This window comes from Podarcis cretensis, assembly GCF_951804945.1.
Source record: "Podarcis cretensis genome assembly, chromosome: 14".
In the NCBI taxonomy this organism is placed as follows: Eukaryota; Metazoa; Chordata; class Lepidosauria; order Squamata; family Lacertidae; genus Podarcis; species Podarcis cretensis.
Window position 1 is genome coordinate 33619007 of NC_137183.1, and position 21121 is coordinate 33640127.

At 42.2% G+C, this 21121-nt stretch overlaps 1 protein-coding gene across 6 annotated transcripts in view; it reads left to right on the forward strand.

The window, feature by feature from the left end:
* The window catches only part of USP7 (ubiquitin specific peptidase 7), an 88458-nt gene that overhangs the window by 25630 nt on the left and 41707 nt on the right, over window positions 1-21121 (forward strand). For 3 of the 6 annotated variants that reach the window (XM_079952481.1, XM_079952480.1, XM_079952485.1), the window contains one exon: window positions 18241-18345. In XM_079952481.1, coding sequence (XP_079808607.1) covers window positions 18241-18345 — 105 coding nt within the window. Of the gene's footprint in view, window positions 1-11065; window positions 11219-12178; window positions 12331-18240; window positions 18346-21121 lie in introns of those variants that run through there. The other 3 variants (XM_079952482.1, XM_079952484.1, XM_079952483.1) reach the window with 2 other exon arrangements.

Here is a 21121-nt window from a genome sequence, read left to right on the forward strand (position 1 = left end):
AAAGGGGGTAGATCACTGCCAGTTTTTAACTCTGTGAGTAGATCACAGTCTCTTGGGAGTTGGCCACCCCTGATCCATAGGATACCATGTTGACTATCCCTTATGTAAAGCATTGCTTTGCTGTTCTCAAAAGTGTACAACTGGGCTTCAGACAGAGACAACGTTTTTGAGGGAGTATGTAGGGATGGACTCCTCACTGGCCCTCATAGATGATGGCACTTAAAGGACCTCAGAGGTTACGGGCACAAAGCAGTCTGAAATACAGCACCCCAAGTTATTGCCTGTGCACAGAATAGTGATTGAATCATATGCTGTCTTGGGCTACCATACAGTTTGTCCTGAGGGTGGGCTGAGTAGTTGGCCTGTCAGCCACTATGCTTCTGCTGCTTTACACCGAAGTCTACAGAAGCTGTATGTAATAAAACTGTGACCTTTTACAACCCAGCTCTGTTTTTGTTGTCTTCCTTTCTACCCCTGCTTGCCACTGCTGCAAACTCAACCTTTGATCTCAGACACTAGTGTTCTCCTGCAAGTACCCTCTGCACTCTGCATCAATTGTGGATGCATAAACCAACTCTGTCTATAGTATCACTAAAGAGGAACAAGCAGCTTCTTGACATTTGTAAAAATTTTTGTCTGTTTTCAGTGTATAAACACAATTACAGAAATTCCCTCCCCATGCCATCTTGTCCCCTGCAGGACAGATCAGTCCATTAAGTTTTGCCCCAGTCCAGTTTGTGATTCCAGTGGATGCTATTCTTCAGGATTATCATTTGACTATTTTATCAGAGGATGGCAAATTTCAGTAAAGTCATCTGCATCTCTTGTATTGTTCAATGTGTGCAGTCTCTTTGTTAATTTTTTCTGATAAAGCAATTACCCTTACACTCTGTTTCCAGCAAGGTGTTTGCAAATATTCCATTCCTTTCCAGTTCTGTACTACTATTATGTGTGCTGCCACCAGAAGAAAAATGGTTACTGTAATTCTTTTTAATAGAGGTCAAGCTGCTCTTCTCTTAAAATGGTTAGCAGCCCCAAATTTGGGGTACTTTCCACATGTTGACCTGCAGTGTGGTTTATTTCCATAAATGGACTCTGCCAGAAGGGCTGTACGTAATCACACAACCCAACATGTGGAATGTTGTACCTATTCTGTTGCAGCCTCTCCAGCAGAGGTGGGAGTATTTTTTTTTATATAGCTACATGCCATCAATGTAGTAATTTAAATGTTTTTTAGCCCACAAATTATTCCAGTCCACCTCCTTAATTTTGATACCTGTGTCAGATTTCCATTGTTGTTATAAAGAATTGCATCGTCCAATTGTTAACTCATTATTTTTTCTATAAAGCATAGATAGAAGGTGGGGTTTTTTGCATGTCCGTTTGTGTGTAAAATTAAATTTTCAAATGGTGTCAGAGGTCTTGTGGAATGTGCATTAATTTCTGAATTTGATATAAAGTGCATTATTTGATGAACACATAGCCAATTTACATTCTGCATTCCAACTTTTTGGAAACAAGCTGCTTATGCACCATAAGGCCACTGATACTTTGAGGTTGAGGTACTTAGTCACTAAAAGTGACTAAGAGAAGCTGGTTTTGATCAGAAAGTTCAATGCTGTTGGGATTTTGTGGAATTTAAGACGTAGGAGGGGGGGTTGAGCAATAGCTTTCAGTGTGCTGTAACCATTGAATCCACAGGGTAATTTCTAACTCTTTTTGATAGTATTAAGCCAACTGGAGAATGATTGGAATTAAGGAATTTTTGTATCTTGATAACTCAAAGCATAAACAGGCCGTTAACTCCCCCCTACCTCCCGGCCTTGGATTAGTCTTCCTTATTGTATTAAATAATTCAGACACTAGACAAGGAAAAGTCAGTGCACTGTCATACCAGGTCCCCTTCACAGGACGACAAATTCTTTGATCTGAGCTGCTCATTTTTATTTTGTCAGCAATTCCTTCTCCAAGTACATTATGGCAGTGGATTTGCACTTTTTACTGTATTTTTGGTTTTTTTGGTTTGGTTTGGTTTTTTTGGTTTTTTGGTTTTTATGGAAGCCGCCCAGAGAGGCTGGGAAGGCCCAGCCAGATGGGCGGGATATAAATAATAAATTATTATTATTATTATTATTATTATTATTATTATTGCCATGATCTGGGAGAGATTGCGATAAAGAGTGCTCAGCTCCCACTCTTCTCTACTTGGAAAGGATTGTGAGATCCACCTTAAAGCAAGTGCAATGGATTTTGTCAGGTGGGTGGGCATTATATTCTTGACAGGTAGATTCTTCTACCCAGATGTTAAAGTTAGCCTGGGAGTGGGGACAGATAAAATTTCCCCACTTGTTTAAGTTATTTCCAGCAATCCTTCTCTGGTGGGAGATTCAACATTTGCACAGTTACATTTTCAGGCTCTTCAGTATTCTGAAAGGTAGTAGCTCATGGTGTTTGTGTCCAGCATTTTTATGCTATAACTGTATTGCCGTAGCTGGTGATGGAGTGTAGTCTTTAAATATGTATATTTACTGGATACAGGCTTAAGAATAGATAGGATCTCCTTGGCCCATGTTCAGTGTTCTAACTAAATTCTCAGGACTGCATTCAGATTGGGATGGGGATAGAACAAGCATGGATTGTATGCCATCATAAGCTCTTTGGAGGAAAGGCAAGGTACAAATTAGACCAAAAAGAAAGATGGGGAAATGCCATTGACTGGAGAAGATCTTCTGTAGCTTTTCTGATCAGTAATGGTGTTGGATTTATAGCTGTCACTTTTCTTCCTGATGAATTATGCTGGTTTAGCATTCATTTCAGAGTGTACTGTATAAAGAAGGACCATAACTCTGTGGCAGAACATCTGTGTTGCTTGCAGAGTGCCCCAAGTACAACCTTTGGCATTTCCAGGTAAGGTTGCAAGAGATGGTTGTCTGAAATCCCAGAAAGCTGCTGTCAGCCAGACTCAATATAAGGCAGCTTTCTATGTTCCTATAGTTTTGACCTGTTATTTTGGTGAGCAGACTAGATTTCTGTCTTCACTTGATGTTTTCAGTTGCTACATTTGGGGTGAATTCCAGCGGAATTCAGTACTTTTCAATATTTTACAGCCAAAATTAGTCTTACTAGTCTTTAAGAGGCCACAAATGTATTTCAGGATAAACTTTCTTAGGCAGTAAGCCATTTGGTAATATGAAAGAAGTAGTCATCTGTAAGCATTTACTAGACTTGAAGGTGCCATGAAACAATTAAGATGAACATATATGGTCATCCAAAGCTGTCTTGTGTTGAGTCAGACCTTTCATCTGTGTAGGTCAGTATGTCTTCAGTGGATCTCCAGATTTCAGACAGCTGCTTACCACAGCCCTGCTAGCAGATACCTTCTGGTCTTTGCTCCCCAACTTCACAAAACTTCACAAAATACAACGTGTCATTTAAGTGGGGCAAGCACTCCCTAGGACAAAGATCTCAATTCACATACAGACCACAACCATCCATCCAACAAGAAACAATTAATAGACACACTGTACCAAGCTTATATCGAAAAGGGTACTGGTCAAGTGATCTTATATATAATGATAGCACTAGCAGCAATGCAGTGCCCCCATACATAACCTACCCCAATAACATTCCTGTACGTAGGGAGAGACAAGGGCGACAAGAAAAATTTCTCGGTAGGGATGATACCTTTAACCCCTCACCGCTCCCAAAACCCTATGGCAGGAACTTCCATCCAAGATGGAATAAGTCTTCACCTAGGGAAGGGAAATTGACATTTAACCATTCCCATAAGAACCCACCATCAAAAAACTATGCATCCTCAAGACCAAATGCTGGTGATATAGCCAGCCATACTGGAACTGGTGGTACAGAGAGACCACCTGAGAGCTCTCATTTCTTAGTAGACCTCAGAAAGATCTTAATATCCTCACCTGGAATTTGGCATGGTGGGACAACAAGAAAGGAGATAAAGATTTAACTATGTTCCTGCAGAATGGGGGACTGACCACCTTTACCTCACTGGATCTGGCTGGGGAAATTAGTGTTGTGGAGTCGGGTCTCCTTTATGAATATTTCTTGCCACTACAGTTTAATGCAGTGGCAGGAGGCCCATTTTTCTGTATTAACACTTACCTCCCACCAGCACACACCCCTAGATACAAAGAGTAGGTTTGTATTCAGTGACCAGTTGTGAAAGCAAACAACCAAGTACAGTAGTTCACTATAATTCACCTTTCCAAGATGTAAAACTATGGTTCGGAGACAGCAACTCTGTCCAAGACCTTGCACTGAAGCCATATCAAAGATGGGAATCAGAACCAAGCAGGAGCTATTGGGGAGATGCAGCTGCATTTACCTGGCCACCTGGCACCAGCATCACTGCACATGAGTTGGAGGGGCAAGATGGTGAGAAGGTTAGTGCAGAGCAGGCACCCTAGCAGAGCCAATTGAGCACTCCTGCCAATGTATTATACAGTGGTTCCGCTTCTTCCTCTTGGGCCGTGTCCAGAAAGTGGTGTTGGGGGATGAGTGTTCAGACCCCTGGGCTTTCACTTGTGGGGTGCCTCAGGGTTCCAACATCTCCCCCATGCTTTTTAACATCTACATGAAGCCACTGGGAGAGATCATCAGGGTGTTTGGGCTGGGTATTCATCAGTATGCGGATGATACCCAGCTCTACCTCCTTCGGAACCAGTGAAGGCGGTGAAGGTACTGTATGAGTGAGAGCCTGGAGGTGGTTGGAGGATAGATGGCAGCTAATGGGTTGAGGTTGAGGTTGAATCCTGACAAGACAGAAGTACTGTTTTGGGGGGACAGGAGGTGGGTGGGTGTGGAGGATTCCCTGGTCCTGAATGGGGTAACTGTGCCCCTGAAGGACCAGGTGTGCAGCCTGGGAGTCATTTTGGACTCACAACTGTCCGTGGAGGTGCAGGTCAATTCTGTGTCCAGGGCAGCTGTCTACCAGCTCCATCTGGTACGCAGGCTGAGGCCCTATCTGCCTGCGGACTGTCTCGCAGGAGTAGTGCATGCTCTGGCTATCTCCCGCTTGGACTACTGCAATGCACTCTACGTGGGGCAACCTTTGAAGGTGACCTGGAAACTACAGCTAATCCAGAATGCGGCAGCTAGACTGGTGACCAAGACCACATAACACCGGTCTTGAAAGACCTACATTGGCTCCCAGTACGTTTCTGAGCACAATTCAAAGTGTTGGTGTTGATCTTTAAACCCCTAATAAACGGCCTTGGCCCAGTGTACCTGAAGGAGCGTCTCCACCCCCATTGTCCAACCCGGACACTGGGGTACAGTGCCGAGGGCCTTCTGGCCGTTCCCTCATTGCAAGAAGCGAAGTTACAGGGAACGAGGCAGAGGGCCTTCTCAGTATTGGTACCCGCCCTGTGGAACACCCTCCCATCAGATGTCAAAGAGATAAACAACTACCTGATGTTTAGAAGACATCTGAATGCAGCCCTGTTTAGGGAAGTTTTTAATGACTGATGTTTTAATGTATTTTTAATCTTTGTTGGAAGCCGCCCAGAGTCGCTGGGGAAACCCAGCCAGATGGGTGGGGTATAAATAATAAATTATTATGATTATGATTATTAACCAAGATAATCAAGAGTCTGGAAACTAAGCCTTGAAGGAGCTGGGCATGCTTAGCCTGGAAAAGAGGAGATATGATTGCCATCTTCAAATATCTTAAGGGCTGTCACATGGAAGAGGGAGCATGCTTGTTTTCTCCTGCTCTGGAGGGTAGGACTCAAACCATTGGTTCAAGCTGCAAGAAAGGAGATTCTAGTTAAATATTTGGAAAAAACTTTCTGACAGTAAGAGCTGTTCAGCAGTGGAACAGATTCCCACGAGAGGTGGTGGACTCTTCTTCCTTGGAGGGTTTTAAGCAGAGGTTGGATGGCCATCTGTCATGGATGCTTGAGCTGAGATTCCTGCATTGCAGGGAGTTGGACTAGAGGACCCTTGGGGTCCCTTCCAACTCTAAGATTCTTTGATTCTATGATTCTTCTCAGGAGGGCTTATGTAATAAGAGCTATAGCAGTGATGATTATGGGAGGTGCAGTGACTGTAATGTATGAAAGAGGTTGGTAGATTGTTGGTAGCATTGACAGCAGTGGTTAGAGATCAAAATTGCCACCTGTGCTACGGTGTTATTGGCATTATCTCTGGGCAAAAGAGAGCACACAGAGTGCCTCTCAATTGTTGCATGCTAAGGCTGCCAGCCAATGTAATACAGTACTGTATTTCTTTCGTCTGATTTTGAAAATTTAAACACATGTTGCCAAACCTCATTAAGGGTGGCTTTTTGAGGAGCTCAAAGGAAGGCTCTCAGTCTACTGCTGCTGCTGCTACTACTACTACTACTACTACTAAATTTTTATTTATATCCCGCCCTCCTCAGCCGAAGCCTGGCTCAGGGCGGCTATAATCAAATGTTAAGCAAAAGCTTTCAGTTATACTTTGAAAAAGGAGTGGGAGGTTCTTGCTGTGGATGTTTATGGGCAAAGATTCATATCACCCAGGTGAGAACCTGGGTGAGGAGGACAGAGGGGGTGAAAGGTCTTAAATTGCTCAAAGGCCACTGAATGAGACAGTCTGTTGTCACAAAGTAGGGCCTGGGGCCTTCTTTTTGCAAGAAACAGAGGGAAAGTGAGTGGGCTGTCAAAGGTAAAAAATGAGGTGGGAAGTGCTGCTAAGACTCATGGTGGTTTAAAGTCCTTATTTTTACTAGTTTTTTTATTATAAAAAACCCCTCTTATCCTGTTTATTAAAGAAATCAATGAGAGCAGACTAAATTTCATAAAATGAATATTTCCTTTTGTTGTCTTTATGCCCAAACTTTACTAGTTTAATTTTTTTTGCCAGCATAATTGTCTATATTTTATTATGCCATGCTTCTAACAATAGATGGTTCAAGTTCTTCGAGCATTTTGCAACTGTAAATGCACCCCTACAAATAATAATATTAAGATTTACCTTATCTCTGGGATGTCAACATTTTGCTCATTATTTTTTTAAAAAATCCATCTGTGTTTCCTTTTACCATAAGACTATATTGTTTTCTTTTTATTTGTACAGTATTGTTTTGTTCCACTGTGAATAAAATAAATAAGATGAAAAGCCATCTTTTAATGTTTCCTTCATCATCAATAGTAGAGAAATAATATGGAGTGTTCTGTTATTTCCTAAAACAGTAGTCTTCAGCTTTTCAGACCTGCGATCCACCTTTAACCCAAACATGTATTTGGGGAACCCATTTCTTACCATATGTTTATATGGTGGTAGTGCTGCTGTTATTATCCACCTTAGATCAGGCCTTTGACCTGGTAATGGATCCTGACCTATCAGGTGTAGACCAGTGTGCTAATACATTGGAACTAAAATAAGTTCAAGTCCATCCATCAGTCCTGTGGAAGATCCAGGTTTAAAAGACAGAATAATGTTTATTTCAGTTATTGTGAATCAATTGATTAAATTGATTGATGCTTGTAGACTTAGATACAACTTAAGCTGCACTGAGGGGAGAGTCATTGAAAGTTCATCTTCATTAATAGTTTATATTTGTGTACTTTTAGTGTTTGAGTTTGAAGATACAGCATCTTGGTTATAACCATACTCCCAAATAGGCAGTAAGTTGTTCTGAAATGAATGAAAGTCATGTATGAATGAATGAGGGAGGGAGCGAGGGAGCGAGCTGCATCTAACTTAATTGCTCCAAAGCACCTTGAACAAAGTTCTAACTGCAAATGACAAAATTAGGAACTGCAAATGAAAGAATACAACAAATAAGTTGTTTTGTCCAGAGGCAGGACTAGGTGGGGTTGAGGCAGTCTGTAAATGCATCTCTAATGTATCATAGGGTGTGTGTGCTTAAAGCAGCCGTATACTTAAGCACTCACCTGGTAGCCATTGGTGGCAAGGAATCTCATCTGATAGGTGAGAGGGAGGCAGCAGTTTGGTCCCAGTGTGAAGCACATTTCGTGTTCTCCATAATAAAGTTAGGGGAGAATGGAATTGATTATAAAAAATAGTTATTTCAGTGTGATGGGTTTGTGGGTTTGTTTGTTTGTTTGTTTGTTCATTTAGATACTTACCATGATTTCCTTTTTTAAAAAATAATAGCTTGCAACAGTTATATATACACAATATAAACACATAATAATTAAGATTGCAAAAGGATTGCAGTGGTGTTCCAAGGTTTTTGGCAGACCTTGGCTCCTTTTTTTGTTAATAGAGGTACAATTTCTCACAGTCGAATTCTGTGGTACTGGTACTATATTCAGAAAGTTCAGTTTTCTACCATTGTTACTGCCAAGAGAACACCACATAGTGCTCCGTGTAGTGGAGATAAATGTATTTTGAGACAGGGAGACAGGCCCCAGAAAATACAATGTGTGCTTTGGCTGATCTGTTTGCAATTATAATTTTGTATAACTTTTTGTTATTAGAACAACTTATAAGTCTGTCCCTCTTTTTTTTCCTTACAAATTGAGTTCAGACTTTTAATTCCAATTTCACTTTGCAGTAGGACTAATTTCTCCAGAATGGTCAACAAGGACAATATCATTTAATGCAGAAAATTACCCAGTGACCATGTTGTTTTGCTCACAAAAGGTTGTTAAAAGTAACCAAGTGATTTCCTTCCCTCTTCCAATATACACTTATGAATCAAGTGAGGATTCTTAGCCAGGTTAGTAATTATGAGGCGGTGTCTTAATTCTGGATTAATTATTGTGGGATATAATTTCCAGTTGTGTTGGAAGGGTGATTGGCAAAGCATCTCATTTTGTCTCAGCCCTATTGAACCACCACCCTAGCATGTTGACTTGTATCCAAAGAATCTGCATTGGCAGGATCCAGAACTGGTTGGAGCAGCTCTGCTGCTGCCTCTGGATGAGTTTCAGTAAAATAGATGCAGGTATTAAAGCCATGATGTAGGTCACAAGCCTTTCCTGTATTCTGTATAGTACATAAAACAATGTTACTTCATGCTCACTGCCTCCCTCACAAGAAAATGCTTTTACAGGAAAACAGTGTTGCTTTTGAATAAGGTGATTCCAAAGCACCTTGAGTGAATGTAGTGTGAGGTGAAAACTTCCTTTCCAGGGAATTTGATAGCTATGGATTCTTCCCTTTATTGGCACCAAGTTCTGCTTGCTTTTCCCAGCAACCAAGCTAGATCATACTAGAATCTGATGTCTCTTACATTTTGACGCAATGCAAAACAGCATTTCCTTTTTTCACAAGCATTGCATCATTGTAACTGTTACTACTTTATCCAGGCTCATGAGGCAATTTCAGCACCCATAGTTCATGCAGCTCATCGAAATGTGGGATAAAGTGGAGGAAATTTGTTTTGTTTTAAGCAAGTAACAATAGTAAATATTTAGCTCATGTTTTGTCTGCAGAGTGTAATTACATCTGATATATAGTTTAACAACATTGTTACATTGCTTAATAGACAGAATAGTTTCTTTTTATCAGTTTCTCTGTTCCACAGTTTCATGGATTTACTAATTTTGGCTTGGGTTGGAGTCCTATTTTTTCAGCACCAAAACAAATCCCTATTTAGGGTGGTAAAAATGGAATTTACCCCAACTCTTCAGTCTTGGAACTGAGTCTACAAGTTGGCCTCATTGCTGAAAGGTCAGCCTGAGTTTGTACTGTTCTCCCCTCTTTCTCCCCATACCCTGCTTGTGTTACATCTTGACTGATTAATAGCTCTGGAGAACTCAGAAGCTTCCCACACCTTTGTGGCATTTTGGGTGAGCTCCCCTTGCTCGGTCCCTGCTCCTGCCAACCTAGCAGTTCGAAAGCACGTCAAAGAGCAAGTAGATAAATGGGTACCGCTCCGGCGGGAAGGTAAACGGCGTTTCCGTGTGTTGCTCTGGTTCGCCAGAAGCGGCTTAGTCATGCTAGCCACATGATCCGGAAGCTGTACGTCGGCTCCCTCGGCCAATAAAGTGAGATGAGCGCCACAACCCCAGAGTCGGTCACGACTGGACCTAATGGTCAGGGGTTCCTTTACCTTTAATAAAGGTATTACTCAACTTTTAGGAGCGTTTTTCTTATGGATCAATGCAGCTGCATTTGCTAGATCTTTATCTATCTGTCTGTCTGTCTATCTATCTACTGTATTAGCAGTTGTTAGACACGTACAGAGTCAATACTCATGATCATTAACTCAGATTGGAACCTTCATTCCTTATATTCACACATTATAAAAGCTGTGTGTGGGGGGGTCCACTCTGATTGTGCATACATTAAAGAGATTAGATTATTTTTATAACAAAGTATTATATATTAAGTAAGCATAGAAACATGCATTTGTGGACATTCAGAATTTCATTCCTGCTCGGAGGTGGGGTTTGTTGGTATTTTTTATGTGTGAAGTAAATACCACTTTTTATTGTACTAATTAGTTTGACTCCTGGATGGCAGTACTTCATTCAGCCCTTTGCTTTAATTCACCGAGTTTTCCTGTCATTCAAACTCTGTTAATTTCTCTGAGCCTTGCAGTAAAAATCTGTGCATAGCTGCTGATTTGTTAGGTTGCACTCCTTCTTTCTTAAGAATGTCCTTTTTGGCTGCAATCCTATATCTTTTCCTTGGAATGATCCCTATTGAATACAGCTGAACTTCCAAGTAAACATGTATAGGATTGTGCAGCAAATGCACTGCTTCTTTGGTTTTTTTTTTCCATCTGTTATAGTCTGGACTTTGTATTGTGCATTTCCCTTAGAAAGTAAATGCTATGTTTAAAATACTGTTGAATTTAGAAATATTCAGTGCTTACTCTATGAAGGTAGATGATGAGATAGTAATTCAGATTAGTTTTCCCATTAGTGTTTTGTTTCTTTGATTTGGTATGTTTTCTTACTTGTAAATTTCATTTCTATGTCTCTTGCCCTATGGGACTTTAAAACGAAAAAAGTATGTGTGGCTGGAGATAAGAGCTTTTTTGAAACTTAGCTTCCAGCCACTGGCTGAACCAGGGATAGCAACTGTCACGGAACTCTTGGGTCCAGCATTCTGACTTACCTGCTTAAGGAATAGTAGAGCAACTACCAGTTTTTTCCATTACTCTCCAGTATTCGAAAAGCCAGTTGTGCTTAGCAGAGCAAGTGATTTATAAACTTTATGGTTACTGAGCCTTATCAAATCAAATTCTCCTGAACGACAATGGGCAGCCAACACCTTTGAGAAAGTGAGCCTCCCCCCCCCGTTCCTCCACCATCAAAATCGTCTTGAGCAGCACTGGCTTGATCAATTTGGGTGCAGTAAAACTTTGGCTATCTCCATTCATTTAGCATACTCTCCCCTCATGTTTAGTTAGTTGTTTGAATTATTCAGAGTTTTATGGAAGCTCTCTTGCAATTATTACAGTCCCCAAATTTGGTGATTATTTTCCTAGGTGGGCAAGGAGATGCAGGCCCTGTTTCTCCTAACAGCAGTAATATGCTGTTGTGTAAATGTATTGGATATAACGTCTGAGGCTCTTATAGTGGTAAAAGCATGCATTTTCTTTTAAGAGCGAAAAACAAGTGAGTCTTAACTCATCTGAGTAATACGGATTCCTCCCCCCATTAAAAAACCAACTCATGTTCCTTGATTTGGTTGATTCCATCTTTGTAGAAAAGCCATACAAATTAGCAGTCATCTGGTTATCTGAAGGTAGTGATAGCTACTTCCGGGTGCTAGGAACATACCAACTGGCAGTAGAACAGCATTTGCAGCCACTTAAACAGAACAGCAGTGTTATAGAGGCTGCTTACAGGGCTTTCTTAGTTGGGCTACAGGCTACTGGCCCCTGACTAGCACAGGAGAATGAGCCAAGCATGCAGAAAATTTCATAGCACTTAACCATGTTAGTGGACAGTGCAGTGCAAAGTGCTTTGGATTAAAAAGGGAATGGGAGTACCTTGGATTAAAAGGGAGACTGAATAGCCCCTCCTTGAAGCTTCCATAACTAGCTACAGTAGCACTCCCTGCTATACACATTTAGAAGAGGGCACACTACATTGGTTTGACCCAACTTAGCTGAGAGCTATTGGGAAGGAGTTTGTATAATTTCAGAAGCTGTTCCTGATTAGGGAACTTTATCTTGTATCTTGAGAACCACGGACGTTGTCTGGGTGGGTTAATCGCTTCTCTTGCAACTCTCTAGGTGATGTAGCTGATCATCAAGCTGGTTGGACACAATAGATAGATGTTAGGCCACTCTTTACCACTACATTTCTGCACTGGTAGGAACGATCTCCACCTGCCGTCACTTTTAAATCATCATGAGCCTACTCGAACTCTATGTCTTCAACTCAGGTGAGATCTTAATATCTGGTTTAAGCTTTGCAGAACTTTTGTTTGCAAAAGTACATAGAAAACCACATTAAGATGCTTTGGTCCTTCAACGGGATTTTTGCAAACTGTGCAATTACTGATGCCAGAGAGAATTCTGATCAATTTTTATGCAACAGATACATCCTCTCATGAGGGGGAAAATGCCCTCCCTTCTTTTGAAGTAGAGGGGCAGCAGATTTCTTTTGGAGAAATTGAAAAAATGCAATACTACTTTTTTAGCACTCTTTTAGATGTTGAAAGCCACTCTGTAACTCTTAAGAATATTTAGTGCATTATGTATCACTTGGTTTACCATAAAGTTATAACATCTGATAATTTTAAAATACAGATTATTCAGACAGTACTTAGAGATTTTATTTATTAAGTTTTTGTTACACCTGGATATACAAGCTGCTACACTGTAAGGAACCTAGCATCCCTTTGGTTTTGCCAGTTTATGAGGAAAAGGCAAAAACAATAAGAATAGAAACCTTCAACATTACAGTAAAACAAATTGTGTCTCCTCCAGTCCTCCTGTCAAGCAGGTAGAAAGCATGCATTTCCATAAAAAGAACTGGTGGAAAGAGGGGAAGGGAAACAAAAATCAATGAACTCTACATGGTATTTAGTCTTTTTCTAAGCTATCACTATCAGTTTCTCTTTTCTCATATTTGTCATCCTATTTGTCATGGACTTTAAAAAACTGAAAATTTGCCCAGATCGAAACAAGCTTCTACCCTTTCATTTGCCAGTTTATTTCTTGATTTGGTGCATTTCCAACATAGATCGATTTCTTTCACATGCTGCAGAAGATGGAGGAATTTGAAGTAGGTAAGAAGCAAGAGGAGTCAGAGACTGTGTTGTGCATAGGCCTAGCCACTATGTTGCAGGAGGGATGCGCTTGGCAGAATCCCAGACTGTATCTGTTGGCCAAATACCTGAATATGTTCTGTATTCTGCAACATCTGAAAGTACCTTTCCAATATCAAGCCCTCAGTATGATGCTTGCTTTGTAATCCACTCAAAATGCAGAAGCAGTGCTATTATAACTTCAACTTTGAGAGTTATACTCTTATTGTACAGCTCAAGACCTACTTGTCCTCAATGTACAGGAATTGTCTTCCTGTTGCACGGTTTTGGAAATCATTTTGAGTGAGCAAATATCTGAACACTTTGTCTTAAATATTTAATAATCCCAGTTATTCTCAATTTATTCCATTTTTTTCAGAAAAACAAAAAAGGCTTTAACAAAAATGGGAATTCCCCCCCCCCCGGCCCTCACATCTCTAGGTGAAAATTTTAATTTTAAAATGATTTGCTGTACTTCACTTGAGTATATCTCTGGAGGATATATTTTTATTCCCATGACAGACATTTAAATGTAAGTGACAAGACTTTGGCACACCATTGTGAAGCTAAGATAATCCTTAAGTGTCCTAGGGGATGCAAGCACATATTTTGCTGTAGATGGGCTGCTATGCTGGGAAAGGGGTTGGTAGAAATGGATATATTGGGATGAGAGGTTTTAAGTAAGTAGCCTCTAGGGAGCTCTTGGCCACCATCTGGTCCGAGTTGCATGCCTATAGCTTTTGGATGAGGGTCCTTTTGAAGACTCTTATCCCCTCCCCCTTTCTGCCACACCAAAAACTCTGTTGGTAATGCATTGGTCCATTTTCACCCTATTTACATGTAGATCTCTATTGGACTGGTTGCAGGAGAAACTCCTGTGGCAACCATCATGTTTATAAAACTTATTTTTCAATAACAAGCTTTCCTTTTAGTTAAGTAGGAAGACTTGTATCTCAATATAACTAATTTCCAGCCCTGGAAATACAGTTCAGATTTCTAAATGATCTTGAGAATCACATACGAGCAGGTGCCTGGGATTTTACTTGAATTCCAGTGCCTTCTTTCAATTATAGTGGTACCTCGGGTTAAGAACTTAATTCGTTCCGGAGGTTTGTTCTTAACCTGAGGCACCACTTTAGCTAATAGGGCCGCCGCGCCACTGCCACACAATTTCTGTTCTCATCCTGAAGCCAAGTTCTTAACTCGAGGTACTATTTCTGGGTTAGCGGAGTCTGTAACCTGAAGCGTCTGTAACCCAAGGTACCACTGTATTCCTGTTACATTGCTATCCCACCGTTCCTCCAAGGAGCTCAAAGTGGTATATACCGTATTGGCCTGAATACAAGCTTCACTTTTTTACCAAATTCCTTTTGTGAAAAGTTAAAGTGCGGCTTATATTCACAACCTTATAGTATGCAGCCAGGAGCGTGGGGCAAACAGCACCAGGAGCCCGTCCCACGCATAGTCTTCTGTCCTTTCCCCCAAGGTTGAGAAGGGAGAGAACAAGGAAGTGGAAAGGTTGCTGGCAACGCAGCATGGCTCCCCCCCCCCAAAAAAAGTATGCAGCCAGGAATGGAGCAGTTTATATTTGGATATTTTTTCTTTTCCCCTCTCCAATTTTAAAGGTGTGACTTGTATTCTGTTGTGGCTTATATTCGGGCCAATACTATGGATAACAGTAAGGGGTGTGTGGGAGAGAAAAAAGACAAAGCAAATTTATATGCAAGTGTTTACAAAAAAATTGTTGTTTGGGCCAGGCATAGCTTTGTTTAGCACCCAGCGCAAACATTTCTTTGGCTATATATAGTTTTCCTTTGCAGTCTGAGTTTGAATCAGTTATGCAGAAGGCTTCAAAAGAAGGAAGATCAGGGACAGATCCAGACCAAACACTTAAAACGCATCCAATGCACGTTTAAAGCACATGACGCCTACCAAAGAATCCAGGAAACTGTTTTTCCACATTACAAATTCCCAGCATGCTTAACAAATTACAGTTTCCATGATGCTTGGGAAGGTTGTGGAAGTCATGTGCTTTAAATGTGCATTGGACGTCCTTTAAATATATGGTGTGGATCTGCCCCGAGTTGACAATCCACATTTGCAGGCTGGCTTGGAGAATTTAGCGCTTCCACAGCCATAGACATTTGGTTTCATTGTTGGTTTTATTACGCTAGTATAGATTTGAACTTAAAAAACCTCATCTTTTTCGTTTTGCTCTGCAACAACTTGAATCCTCATGAAGAATGTAGGCAGTGTCTGTGTGATCAGAGAGTGCATGTAACAGATCTACATTATTGAAATTTCTTAAAGCAAATCATTGGACTTGAACAACTCACCCCCAACTCTCACTGGTGTTTTGAGGGGCATGCATTAGTCTATTGAAAGGGACAATTATTCTGGCATGCCACTGAATGCAATAGTGCACACATGTTCACTACCATAATTTTGTTGCATCACACTTGGATGGTAAATACCAGTTTGGCCTTTCACTCCACTTGATTCCCATCTCTGCAAAGTGTTTTGGTCTTGCATATCGTAAAATGGCTTATTCAGAGCTCTGTGTTAGAACAATATTTGGTTTGAGTCAGGGGCAGGAGATGTTTTAAATGGGAAAGTGCCTCTGGGATATGTGAGCTTAACTACCCCCCACTTCTTTCCCAAGTCTTGTTATTTAGGCTTCTGTGGTCTCCTGATATTTCAGGGATTTAGGGTGGATCTTTATTAAATTGTTGCTTTCAAAGAGTTTTCAAATACCCTTTTATTCTCACAGCTATGCTATGAGAAAGGTGGAGCTGTAGATGTTATTGGCCTTTTGTATAGGTTTGGATGCTGAAGCTGCTGACCCAGTTGTGATCCAGAAGCCAAGCTTTTTATGCATTGAGGCACAGAAAACATGCTCAGTCTATGTATTTTAAACTGGTTCCATTTGCAGGGTACACAAATCAGGTGAATACCTCTAGTTATCTAACCAAACGTTGAGTTTCTAGGTGTTGTTTTACGGGGAGCACATCCTCTTAAAATGAAGGTGCATGCTAAGTCATTGCAGGGTATTAAACCTGGGTGGAAGAAAAGAGGAAAGTAATCTGTCTAATTGTGACAGCAACAATAAATGTTCTCTCACAGGCAGAACTCAGCAACACCCATTCTGTGAGGAAATATTTCTTAAGAGTATAGATCTTTGAGTTGTGCTACCAGAGAAAAACTGAATTGAAGTGGACGCTCTTAGGAAGTAAGCTTTTAGCATTGCAGACTAACCTGGAAGCCTTTCCAGAGCAGGAAGATGCAGCAGGTGGATTGTGTAATGAGTGAGGTCTAGAGCTGGTGAAGACTTAAGTGCCAGACTACCATTCATGCTAAGCATGCATTTTTAAAAGCTGTTCACAGAAGCTGCCTTCTCTTCAGAAAAAACAGCTGGATTGGGACTGTAGCATGAGTGCAGTAGAACTTTTACCCTTTCATCCTGTACCATTTTAACACTAAAAATAGCCATCCCAAGGACAAACCACTCTTGATGTGTTCTGGATGTAGATCAGAGGCCTCCTTGGCTGCTTTTTCCTAAAAGCCACCTATTCTAAGCATACTTAAAGGGCAAGCACCAATGCATCTTGTTTAAAAACAACAACACTTCTCTCTCTCATTCAGACGTACAAGTTACAACAAACAGTTCATGAAAAGGAAATGGTCACAGTCCATAATTAATACAGCCTAAAAGATTTTAAAATATGTCCTTAGCACTGTGTGTATGTTGTCTCTAAGACTTTGTGAGAGTGCTGAAGTCAGCCTTCCTTTAATCTTGAAAATCTTTACTTGAACAGGCTTTCTCTTGTGTTAGCACTGAAGGCACCATCATTGTACCATAGACCAGTGTTAACTTTGTATAGCTCTGTCCTGGGTGCTGAATAGGCTTTGAAGGCTAAATGTGTAATGTGAACTGGAGAAATGCAGCTTTTGAGACTTGTTTTGCCTTTGTTGCTGGATTACATTGCTGTGAGGAAGGAAGGAATAAAAATGGAACTTGACTTTAACAGTGATTCTTGATAAAATATGGAAACATTTTTGCATAAAGTTAGATAACTTTTAGTAAGTAAAGGTAAAGGTACCCCTGCCCATACGGGCCAGTCTTGACAGACTCTGGGGTTGTGCGCCCATCTCACTTAAGAGGCCAGGGGCCAGCACTGTCCGGAGACACTTCCGGGTCACGTGGCCAGCGTGACATTGCTGCTCTGGCGAGCCAGAGCCGCACACGGAAACGCCGTTTACCTTCCCGCTGGTAAGCGGTCCCTATTTATCTACTTGCACCCGGAGGTGCTTTCGAACTGCTAGGTTGGCAGGCGCTGGGACCGAGCAGCGGGAGCGCACCCCGCCGCAGGGATTCGAACCGCCGACCTTTCGATCGGCAAGCCCTAGGCGCTGAGGCTTTAACCCACAGCGCCACCTGCGTCCCTTCAATAACTTTTAGTAGCATAGTATAAACAAAGTAATGGAGTCAGAAGCCTGCTAAAGGCTAGTTCTGACAGTGTTGTGGGCACAGAAGGTTGTATCTAAATAAGCTTTATTTAAAGTAGACCCATTGAGTTTAAGGGACTTAAATTAGTTATGTTCATTTGTTTCAGTGGGGCTACTCGGAATATGGTTCACATTTGATACAACCAAATGTGAAGAACCCAAAGTAAGATCTTAATTTATTTTAGAAGAAATATTAGCTTTTTACTATATTGCATAATTTTGCTATGTTTTAGATCTGCATACAGTGGTACCTCGGGTTAAGTACTTAATTCTTTCCGGAGGTCCGTTCTTAACCTGAAGCTGTTCTTAACTTGAAGCACCACTTTAGCTAATGGGGTCTTCAGCTGCCATCATGCTGCCGGAGCACGATTTCTGTTCTCATACCCTGAAGCAAAGTTCTTAACTCGAGGTAATATTTCTGGGTTAGCGGAGTCTGTAACCTGAAGCGTATGTAACTCAAGGTACTACTGTAATTTGTCAGTACTACTTTCAAGATCCAGGTTACTGATCTATTTCTGTTTTCCTTATCCCAATAAGCTGGAGATGCTGATGATCCACCAAGAATTACTCAAAACCCAGTCATCAATGGGAATGTAGCAATGGCTGATGGTCACAACAACACAGAAGAAGACATGGAAGATGGTGAGTCATCCCTTCTACTTGCTTTGATGCGGGTGGGGAGCTCACTTGTTTTTTGCAGTGAGTAGTATATCCATTTGATGGACCTGAAAGGCTTTTGCATCCTCATGTATATATTTGGGAGACATGGTAGAAGTTTACAAATCAACGTATAGTGTGGAAATAATGGATATGGAGTTTTTCCTCCCTCTCTTGTAAGACAATAACTCAGATCATCTAATGAATCAGGACACATGAAAGATTTTCTGCACACTGTTTATTATTTTTTATGGAACTCATTGCCACAGGATGTGCTGCTGATGGCTAGTGAGTAAGAGGGCTTTAAATTACGGCAGATTCATGGAGGAGAAGAAGGCTGTTTGTGGTTGTGCCTGATGATGGCTACATGGGACCCCTGTATTTAGAGGAAGCATGCTTTTGAATACCAATTTCTCGGGAGCGGCGGCAGGGGTGTGTTTCTGTGTGTGGCCTTCCTGAAGACTCAGATTGGCCAGTTTGGGAACTGGGGTGTTGGATTAAATGGACATTTGCTGTGATCCAACTCACTTTATGGCCTGTTCATTCACAAGTTATTAAAAGTATTGCTCTTTTCTCCTAAGATAGACAAAAGGGCTTTGCCTTCCAGTAAAGTATGGCTCATGGGGTGGGGGGGATAATTAGCCGTGGCTTATGGTCTGTTCCGTGGGCCTTAATTGTCAGGACTGGTCGTTGTCCTCTTCAGATCACCACACAAACGCTTCTTGTTCTTTTATAACTTTTTATTGTGTATTAACAAAATAATCTTATCAACAGTTCTAAACTATTATTCCTCAGAGTCACTTATTTCAGATACCTTCTGAGCTCTGCTTCTCCGTGACCAGCCACTCTCAAAATGTCGAACGCGCCTTTCCCTTCGCTTTTCCGCTCTATTTTCTAACCTCCTGGCTAGAGCTGGCCTGTATCTCCCCTCCTCCCAATCTGAGCTAGAACTTAACGCTTGCCTTTCCTGTGAACAGCCGGTCCCTCCCTGTTGTTCCTCTTGCTCCCTTCTATTAGATTCACTGCTCTCCTTTCCCCCTTGGGGAATGCTTTCTCCCTCTGATAAACTGAAAACTTCTAACTCTTCCCTGACATTAATCATGTGAACAATACAATAATAATATAAATAAATAAATTTTATTTATATCCTGCCCTCCCCAGCCGAAGCCGGGCTCAGGGCGGCTAACAACAATAAAACAGTACAAAAGTACAGCACAAACAAGACTCTAAAATCATTCATTATAAAATTAATTAAATTCAAGCCACTGGCCACCATTGGGCCAGAGCTCCGCGAAGATTGCCGAGGGAGGGAGTCAGGCTGTGCCCTGGCCAAAGGCCTGTGGAACAGCTCTGTCTTGCAGGCCCTGCGGAAAGATGTCAAGTCCCGCAGTGCCCTAGTCTCTTGTGACAGAGTGTTCCACCAGGTCGGAGCCACAGCCGAAAAAGCCCTGGCTCTAGTTGAGGCCAGCCTAACCTCTCTGTGGCCTGGGACCTTCAAGATGTTTTTATTTGAAGACCGTAAGTTTCTCTGTGGGGCATACCAGGAGAGGCGGTCCCGTAGGTACGAGGGTCCTAGGCCGTATAGGGCTTTAAAGGTTAAAAGCAGCACCTTAAACCTGATCCTGTACTCCACCGGGCGCCAGTGCAGCTGGTATAGCACTGGGTGAATGTGATCTCGCAGCGAAGACCCCGTAAGGAGTCTCGCTGCAGCATTCTGCACCCGCTGGAGTTTCTGGGTCAGTCTCAAGGGCAGCCCCACGTAGAGCGAGTTACAATAATCCAGTCTGGAGGTGACCGTCGCGTGGATCACAGTGGCTAGGTCAGGGCGAGAGAGGTAAGGAGCCAACTGCTTAGCTTGGCGGAGATGGAAAAATGCCACCTTTGTTATAGCTGCAATCTGCACCTCCATGGAAAGGGAGGTGTCGAAGATTACACCCAAACTCTTAACGGACGGTGCTGGCACTAATTGCGCCACCGCAAGAGATGGGAGTTGCCCCCCCAATCCCATATCGTCCCGTCCCAGCCACAGGACCTCTGTCTTCGAAGAATTTAGCTTCAACCGGCTCCCACGTAACCATCCAGCCACAGCTTCCAAACATCTGGTCAGTGTGTCTGGGGCCGAGTCAGGATGGCCATCCACCAACAGATAGAGTTGGGTGTCATCGGCATACTGATGGCAACCCAGCCCAAAGCTTCGGACAAGCTGGGCGAGGGGGCGCATAAAGATGTTGAAAAGCATCGGGGAGAGTATCGCACCCTGAGGTACTCCACTCACCAAGGAGTGGCGGGATGACAATTCCCCCCCAAGCGCCTCCCTCTGTCTCCGACTAGAGAGAAACAAGCGCAGCCATTGAAGGACTGTGCCCTGGATCCCCACGTCGGCAAGGCGGTGGTCCAGAAGTTCGTGATCGACCATGTCGAAAGCTGCTGACAGACCTAGAAGAATCAGCAGCCCCGACCCGCCTCGATCCAGCTGTCTATGAAGATCATCTGTTAGGGCAACCAGAGCCGTCTCGGTCCCATGACCAGTACGGACTGGAATGGACCCAGAGCCGATGTTTCATCCAGAAACCCACCAAGCTGTTCAGCAACCGCTCTCTCAATCACCTTACCCAGGAACGGAAGATTCGAAACTGGGCGGTAATTGGATAGATCTAAAGGATCTAATGATGTTTTCTTTAAGAGCGGGTGCACCACTGCCTCCTTCAGTTCCCCTGGGAATGTCCCCATGCCAAGGGACAAATTAATGATATCCCCCAGG